This window comes from Octopus bimaculoides, chromosome 7, assembly GCF_001194135.2.
Source record: "Octopus bimaculoides isolate UCB-OBI-ISO-001 chromosome 7, ASM119413v2, whole genome shotgun sequence".
NCBI lineage: Eukaryota > Metazoa > Mollusca > Cephalopoda > Octopoda > Octopodidae > Octopus > Octopus bimaculoides.
The window spans coordinates 43,179,854-43,189,356 of record NC_068987.1 but is presented as its reverse complement, the minus strand read 5'-3'; the positions used below and the strand labels follow the sequence as shown (position 1 = coordinate 43,189,356).

Here is a 9,503-nt window from a genome sequence, read left to right as displayed (position 1 = left end):
TAGATAGATAGATAGATAGATAGATAGATAGATAGATAGATAGATAGATAGAGAGAGAGAGAGAGAGAGAGAAAGAGAGAGAGTCAACCTAGCTAAAACCAAAGTCCTAATAAGTAGTAAGGTAGACAAAACACAAACCCCTTCAGGTAGATATCCCTGCTCAATCTAGAAAAGGCATAGGTAGAAACTCCATAAGTTGTACCCAGTGTGAGCTCTGGACACATAAGAGGTGCAGCAATATCAAAGAAAGGCTAACTAGGAAGATAGTTTTTGTATGTGGCAGATGCTCAGGAGCAATAAACACTGAAAATGTGCAGAAAACAACCTTTGCCACATTCCAGGGAGAAAAAGTAGAAGTAGCTGATAGCTTCCACTACCTAGGTGACCAAGTTAGTAGTGGGGGAGGGTGCACTGAAAGTGTTGCTGCTAGAATAAGAATAGCCTGGGCAAAGTGTAGAGAGCTCTTACCTCTGCTGGCGACAAAGGGCCTCTCACTCAGAGTAAAAGGCAGACTGTATGACGCATGTGTACGAAGTGCCATGCTACATGGCAGTGAAACTTGGGCCGTGACTGCTGAGGACATGCAAGGAATGAAGTCAGTATGCCCCGATGGATGTATAATGTCAGTGTGCATACTAGACAGAGTGTAAGTACCTTGAGAGAAAAGTTGAACCGAAGAAGCATCAGTTGTGGTGTGCAAGATAGACGATTCCGCTGATATGGTCATGTGACAAGAATGGATGAGGATAGCCGTGTGAAAAAGTGCCACACCCTAGCAGTTGAGGGAACATGTGGAAGAGGTAGGCCCAGGAAGACCTGGGATGGGGTGGTGAAGGTGGTGACCTTCGAACTTTAGGCCTCACCGAGGCAATGACTAATGACCAGGACCTTTGGAAATATGCAGTACGTGAGAAGACCCGGCAAGCCAAGTGAGAACATAATCTGTGGCCTCTGCCAGAAGTGTAGCCAGCTCACTTATTCGTATCTTTACTTCATTGGACACTAAACTCTGCTTGCAAAGACCTGTTAAAGCAAGTGAAATTGAAATCAAAACCAAATCGAATTCGACAACTGGCACCCATGCGAACCTCTTCTTCATTGGACACTAAACTCTGCTTGCGAAGACCTGTTGGGGCAAGTGAAATCGAAATTGAACTATATTCTATGACCGGCACTTGTGCCAGTAGAGCACTAATAGCACCGTCCAAGTGTGATCATTGCCAGAGCAGCTGTCTGGCTTCCATGCTAGTGGCACGTAAATAGCACCATTTGAGTGTGATCGTTACCAGCGTCACTTTACTGGCACAAGTGCCAGTGGCACATTAGAAAATCATTTGAGTGAGGTCATTACCAGTGCCGCTGGACTGGCTCCTGTGCAGGTGGCACATAAAAAACACCCTTTTGAGCGTGGCCATTGCCAGTACTGTGTGACCGGCCCTCGTGCTGGTGGCAAGTAAAAGCACCCACTACACTCTCGGAATGGTTGGCATTAGGAAGGGCATCCAGCTGTAGAAACTCTGCCAGATCAGATTGGAGCCGCCATCCGGTTCACCAGTCCTCAGTCAAATCGTTCAACCCATGCTAGCATGGAAAGCAGACGTTAAACGATGATTATGATGATATATATGTGGTTATTGAAAGAAAGTGCCATGAATTACAGCACCAACTGGAGAAGTGCAAGCCTTATTTCAATAGCAGTAGGAGATGCAGGCTATGCTTGATGGAGAAAAGAATTATACTAAAGAATCCTTTTCAGCAGGGCACTTACCTAAACTGTAAAAGCAAACTTTTTTGATCCTGTCCACATGAAAGGAAATGTGTGCTCGGATACTGGCAGACTGCACCAAGAACATAAATTTTAGAGCTTCCACCACCGGTATTCCCATCATCACAGTGATGGTTCAGCACAAGTTTTGCTACTCATATACATAACATGATTTTAAGATTGACAATCCAGCCCATCCATCTCTCCAGCATACATTCATCCAATAAGTGGCAATACTTGCAAACTGATTAGTTAAAAAAAAAATCAACTGGAATGGATCTGTAATACTGTGTGTGTGTGTGTGCGTGTGCGCGTGCGCGTGTGTGTGTTTGTGTGTGTGTGTTGTGTTGTAGTTCCACTTAGTAGTACTTATAACCAGCTCTAAGAACTATAACTAAGTTCTTCACAGTATAAGGTCCAGTAACAAGGAGGTGTGAATTGGTTAAACCTCTGCTGCTCAAGATTCATGTAAACCAGAAAGTCAGTACTGGACATAACTAAATGAATGAATGATAAAAGAACAGAAGTTAACTTCATTAGCTTACAACTGTTTTTGTTATAAACAACTGTGTATGACTTCTTATAGCTCCTGTCATCTCCCCCCCCCCCAAGATCACAAGCAATTAATTCACAAATTTTGGGTAAAGGTGGTAGTATATTATTTTATTCTGTTTCTGTACTTTATAACATTGCAGCTTGCTTCTTTTATACAAGAGTTTAAAACTATCCATTCAACATTTAAGTTGAGGTATAAAATGAGGTTGATAAAAGCATAAATTTATGAGAAAATAAAAATTGTTGCTGATAAGTGAAAGAGATTGTTTGTTTAAAAATTCTCATACATAGATTCAATGAAAAATAATTACAATAAATAATATACAAGAAAAATTTTAAAATTAGAAAGCAAAAATTCTTGTCAGTTTGGAAACAATGAACTACATCTACACTTAGCTTTGAAATGGTTTAGTTCATTATGATACTACATAGTTACAATGGGGTAGAAAAGTGAATTTCTGTTTTTTTAATGAATGAAAATTCAAATCCTGCCAAGAATAGATAAATTAGAATATTGTTTTTCTTTTGTAAATAAATGAACCATTAAGTTGTAGACAATTCTTTCTGTGAGTGAAACATGTACAATGAAGAATTCATTGAAGTAGTTTCTTTTGTTACATTCCCTAAGCCTACTGGAGGATGAACTCTAATTACCAAAATAATTATTCAAGGATTACGCTGCTTATAATAATGATCTCTACATAGCTATGGTACTAATTCAGTGCTAGGTGATGCAAACCAATGAGAACCATGAAAACTGTTTCATGAGAAACAGGATATGGACCTTTAAACCTTCAGTTGGTATCATGACACCTTATTGCCTCAAGTAGGAGTGATTCTTTTGATTCATGAGACTATATTTCACTTGACTTTGTGATTGAACAGCTTGCATAACTTTCACTTCTAAAAAGACAGTTTTATTCTTTATGTAACGTGGGCTGAAGAAATCCTCAGCCTTCATTAATTTATGGCAGACTTGGAATGGGGAGGAACCAGGACAGTTCTCATTGTATCGCTGTAATTGTGAACATTCAATGAACAGACTGTAATTTTCTTTGCAGTTGGAGGCCATCTGGTCAAAAACAGTGACAAGACATGCTCCAGAGAACGGGAACACTAATACATCATCATACATACCCTCCTTTAAGGATAGGGAGAAAGTGATATACAGAATGGAATCTTGACAACCAGAAATATCCAGCTGTGCCTCTATTCTGTATCCAGGGTTTGCCGTGTAGAATGATGGACTGATGAAAACACACCCGTTTGAGTTTAGGTCTATCTGCCATAAAAGACAGCCAGAATATTTCTCTTTGAAGATGTTTTGAACAGTATCTCTCATACTAATGGCCCTGAAATGAAATGAAAAGATTTGGGATTAAAAAGAAGAATAGAAAGAGATGTGACAAACAATACAGCACCAACATAATTATGCTGAATTAGATAACTTATATTTTCCTCAATTCAACTCCCACCATGATCGTTGTGTAAAATATAATATATTCAGGTTATTATTTCCTCTCTCCCATCACAAAAGTGATATTTGTGTTTCAGCGATACTACAGTGGTATTGTGGTGATGGGTTTAATGCATAGTTTTGATTGAAACAATTGATTCCCTGAATGGACAAACATATTTACCATTTTAATCTTTCAATTTTAAATTACTTGTTTCAGTCATTTGACTGCAGTTATGCAGGGGCACCACTTTGAAGAATTTTAGTTGGACAAATTGACTCCAGTACTTATATTTTTTAAAGCCTGGTACTTATTCAATCAGTCTCTTTTGCTAAACTGCTAAGTTACAGAAACAAACACACCAACACTGGTTGTCAAGAGGTGATGGGGGACAAATACAGACAAATTACACACACACAATGGATTTCTTTCAGTTTCCATCTTTCAAATACACTCACAAAGCTTTGGTCAACTTGAGGCTATAGTAAAAGACTTGTTCAAGGTGTCATGCAGTGGGACTGAACCCGGAACCATATGGTTGGAAAGCAAACTTCTTGCCATATAGCCATGCCAGCACCCAAATATAAAACAGAAAACCAGTTTTTAAATTTTTTTTTTACAAGTTGAAATATCCAAAGACAAGTTCTATTATTAAATTTAACTGGGAAATGCATAACAATGGTAAAGAGTTAGCAGGCAATTACCATATTGTCATTCAACCTATCATGTTAAGGATGAGGGAAATTTATACAAGGTCTTCAATTAAGAAGGAATTGCATTATTTCAAAGTTTTGAGATTTTGATGAGGTAACTTAATTTTTAGAATGAATGACATTGAAGAGTAGGTATGACAAGCTGGATATGGCCAGTTTGAGCATTAAACAGGTAGAGTATTTGGATCAGATATCTCCTGTTTAAATGCTAAAAGATTAAAAGTGTGTGTAATGTGGAGAACTCAGTCTCCTGTGGGCAAAGCTGAAGTAAAAAGGATGAGAGACAGTGACATCAAAGTCACAACAGTTTTTATTGGAAAAATTGATTATGTGATTTATAACTCAACCTCACAGCTCTTCTCAGGTTTCTTTCGCAAAGTGGCCACCAAAAACTAAATTAAAATTTTATATTGATTCTAATTTATTCAATTTTAATATTTAAAGCAAACAGAACTTTAGAATATTAAGATTCCTGCTTCAATCGAAAATTTGTTTTATTTCTAAATACTCTCATTTTGCTAAATTTTCTCCCCAACCTCTTTTTTAAGCACACATATTTATTATAGGCTGAAAAAAAAAAAAGAAAAGGGAGGCAGAAAAGATTTTTTTTTTACCGTTGCATCTGTTCAATCTTATTGCTGATGTTTGACGACAGATTGATATTGGAGTCAAAGTTTTGTTCAATGGATTCGAGTCTTTTCTCAAGATTTTGCAGAAATTTCATCAACAGAACATTATGATACTCAACAGCATGTGATATGTGGTAAGACATGTTTTTACGATAGTCCTAGAAAATGATATTGACGATATACTTATGGTAATCCTAAAAAGTTATACTAACAGGAAAAATTATTTGTGGTAGTCCAAGAAAATTACATTAACGGAGACCACAGTAAAATTGGCACTAACATATTTGATGTAAAAAGATTTTAATTATCTCAGTGGTTAAAAAAAAAAAATAGAGAAAATAACCTGAAAACTTTAATTGAATGACTCAGAGGTATTTAGTTGTATAGTGATAACTCCAGACAAGTTTCAGTTTTTAATTCTCAGTGAAGCATTGTTTGTGACAAGTAAAGGATTTACCATGATTAATGCTGGGATGTTTTTATTTCCTTTTGTAGAGAGTTTTTTTTATCAATGATTGAGATAATAGATCTACAAATGTAGACATTTTGCTGCTGGAGTAAATATTTAGTGGCTAATCTCAGAGGTTCTGAATGATGGACAGGCAGGCTGGCGAGCACAACAGGGTTAAGAGATGTTACTAAATGGAAGTGAGAGTATAAGAGAAAGAATCAAAATAAATGACTTTACATACCATGTGTGTGCAGCCAAATGGATGATACTGACAAGAAATAAGTGTAAGAGGACAATGGCCAGATGCTTGGTCAATGTGCTGAGCAATGTCCTTTCTTTGGATATCTTTCTGACCACACTGGGGACAACCAACAGGAAATAACTCACAGCTCAACACTTGATGTTTCTAAATTTTATAATAATTCAAGATAATTTCTTACATTAGTACAGAACCACAAATTTACCAGAGAGGATAGGTTTGGTAGTACTAACAATAAATAGAACTCAAAACATGAGGGAATATATAATTGATTGACTCAGCAGTCATACATACCGGAACCAATTAAATGACCTTAGAGAGATGAAAGGCAAATACAACATTGGTCAGATTTGAACTCCTAAACTTGAGCTAGAAATACTGTAAGATATTTAGTTTAGCATTTTGCTGTTTCTGTCATTTCATCTTTAAAATGTTAGTTTTTGCATTCATACAAAGCTAAACATTTGTAAAAGAGTATAATTGATTAAAACAACTCAAAATCATATCTGGTGTTTATTTGATCAATTTAAAATTCACCACTAGCAGGATTTGAACTTAAAAACAGTAGAGTCTAACTAAATACCTTGTGGCATTTGCTTTCATCCATCCACATTTTATAATTCCACTGTCTTTGCTATAATAAATGCTTCTAATGTAGGCTTAAGGCCTTAGTTTTTGAAGGTGGTGGAGATATATTTCACAGTATTAATGAGAAATTAAGAAAATGTAACCATAGAACATTATTTTGCTTATCTAGTGATGAATATAAGTTTTAGGAACTCGAGATAAGCTAAGGTCTACAAGGTTGGAAAAGAGTTGGGGATGATGCTAAAAGCCCCACTCCACCTTCATGAGTGGAAAGTAGAGAAAAGCTGCTCTATGTACTCTGCATTTCATCCATGTCCTTATCTGTTAAGTTTGACAAAATTCATAAGTAATAAACCTTTCTACTATAGGCACAAGGCAAGACATTTTGAGGAAAAAGCTGGTTGATTTCATCAACTGCGATGCTCAACTGGTACTTATTTCATCAACATTGAAAGGATGAAAGGCATAATTGACCTTGGCAGAAATTGAACTAAGGTTGTAAAGATGGATGAAATGCCACTAAGCATTTTGTCCAGTATGCGAAATTTAGAAGTAGTAATACTTTCACATTCTGATTAAATAAGCAAAACACCTCTGCACATGTAGAAGCTGCTTCATGTAGAGTAATTCTTTTCCCTCATTTGTAAATACATGAGTATGTCCTTGTCCTTATTTTAATGCCCACTTTTGCACGCTTGCTTGGGTTGGACAGGTCCTTTCCAATACAGCATCCCACTACTTCCTGTATTACTTTGCAAGGGCCATGATCATCTTCAGATCAGCTTTCATCCCTTTTGCCCATGTCTCCATTGGTCTTCTGTAGTTTCTTTCCACTTTGATCTCTTGGTACTTCATTGTTATCATACACACACACAATATATATATAAGATTCTCTGAAATGCCCTGGTGGCTCATTGGAGGTAGTAAATTTCTGCTGCCTAGGGGACCAAATTAGTAGTGGGGAAGGATGCATGGAGAGTGTGATAGCTAAAATAAGAATATGATGGAGGAAATTCAGAGAGCTGTTGCCTCTGTTGGCCACAAAAGGTTTCTCTCTCTGAATGAAAGGAAGATTGTATGATGCATGTATACAAAAAGCAATTCTACATGAATGCAGAGGACATGTGAAAGTTAGAAAAAAATGAGAGAATTTAGGGCACAAAAGGAATTAGATGCTGTGTGAAAGAGAGCAGGCTGCACTGGTTTAATCCTGTGATGTGGATGGATGCTAACAGTGCCATAAAGTGCCAAGCTCTCAACATAGATGGAACACATGGAAGTGGGGGACCCAGGAAGACATAGAATGAAGTACTGGAGACAACCTCCCTTGTCATCTCAGCTGATAGGTGAAGTGACAAAGGATTGAGATGCTTGGCACCTTACTGTACTCAAGAAGACCTGTAAGTGTTAAGACTGGTCCCTCTGGTGGAGTAAAGCACTTATGGTGGTACCACATAAAAGCACACACTGTAAAGTGGTTGACATTAGGAAGGACATCCAGTCATAGAGACCATACCAAATCAGACTGGAGTCTGGTGCAGCTCCTCAACTTTGGTCAAACTGTCCAACCCATGCCAGCTAGGACAACAGATGTTAAATGATAATTATATATATAAATATATAGCTTTAGTATAATTCAGATCACCTCAACATGCATTTAAGAGATCCTATACTATTATTAGCTACCCCTGAGATGCCTGGTGCTTTGCTGTACTCAAGAAGACCCATACTCCACACCAACAGTGTTAAGGCTGGTGCCAGGATATTTTCCAAGTCTGGATAAACAGGTGGAATCTTGCTATTGTATAGAATATAAAAGTACTATAACATGAGGATGGAAAATATCAGGCTTTAATAGCAAATCACAATATTTATCTCTTCATCGGACCTGAACTTTAAGTTACTGAGTTTACACTTATACATCTTTATATAAGATTATTCTTTAGAATTAACATATAATTAAATATTTTTTAACTGAGGAAATACTCACACACAGCTGTTGCTGAAAAATATTTGATTATATGTTAATTCTAAAGAATAACCTTATATAATAATATGTAAGTATAAACTCAGCAACTTACAGCTCATACCTGGTGCAGAGACAAATATGATTTCCCATAAATAATACAGTTTTTTCAATTGCATGAACTAAAGGTCAAAGGGGGACAGGATAAACTACCTGCATCAATTTGCTATAAAAACAGTAGTAATTTTACCTTGTTCTTAGCACAAGTTTTGAAGAATGCAGTTCGATTTTAACAGTTATTTTTTCAAAGCTATAATGGAAGTGGCAAAGGAGCATATACGGCATATTTTGCTTTATGAGTTTAATAAAGGAAACAATGCAATGGAAAGTGTGAAGAATATTAATGCAGTATATGGGGATCGGACAATAAGCGTAAGTCAGTGTCAATGGTGGTTCCAGAAATTCTGAGCCAGAAACTATAGCCTAGAAGATGAATCACATCCTGGATGATCTGTAGAGCTTGAAAAGGATGTCCTGCAAAGCCTGGTGGAACAAAATCCCGTTGTAACTGTTGACAAACTAGCAGAGAAGCTTGAATTTGGTCATTCAGCCAGTCACTGACACCTGCGTGACATCGGAAAAGTCAGCAAATTGTGTCAATGGGTTCCTCACAAACTTTCCAAGTCTAATCGCATGCAGAGAGGGAATGTGTGCTCTTCTTTGCTGTCACATCTCACAAATGAACCTTTTTTTGGACTGAATAGTGACTGGTGATAAGAAACAGGTTCTCTATAAAAATGTCAAGTGCCAAAGATAGTGGGCAGGGAAAAGAGAAACACTGGCACCCCAGGCTAAAGAAGGTCTTTACCCACACAAGGTGTTGTTATTTGTTTGGTGGGATATGAAAGGTTTAGTCCACTTTGAACTTTTAAACCTAAACCAAATGATAACAAAGGAGATCTACTGCAAACAGTCTAAGTTAGTACTAGATGAAAAACGATTATCTTTGGATTCAAGACAAAAGGTGTTCTTCCATCAGGATAATGCTTGGTCACATACAGCAAGGATGACATTCCAAAGGCTGGGACAGTTTGAACTGGATACAATGACCCCCCCCCCC

At 37.2% G+C, this 9,503-nt stretch overlaps 1 protein-coding gene across 1 annotated transcript in view; it reads right to left on the bottom strand.

The window, feature by feature from the left end:
* Nucleotides 1-2,407: 2,407 nt before the first annotated feature.
* The window catches only part of LOC106883380 (TNF receptor-associated factor 6), a 33,508-nt gene continuing 26,412 nt past the window's right edge, over nt 2,408-9,503 (bottom strand). Inside the window, exons 5-7 of the mRNA XM_052969412.1 lie at nt 5,812-5,976; nt 5,105-5,277; nt 2,408-3,672 (exon numbers count right to left, since the gene is read on the bottom strand). Of these exons, the coding sequence (XP_052825372.1) occupies nt 3,135-3,672; nt 5,105-5,277; nt 5,812-5,976 (876 nt within the window). The 3' untranslated portion in view covers nt 2,408-3,134. The remainder of the gene's footprint in view (nt 3,673-5,104; nt 5,278-5,811; nt 5,977-9,503) is intronic.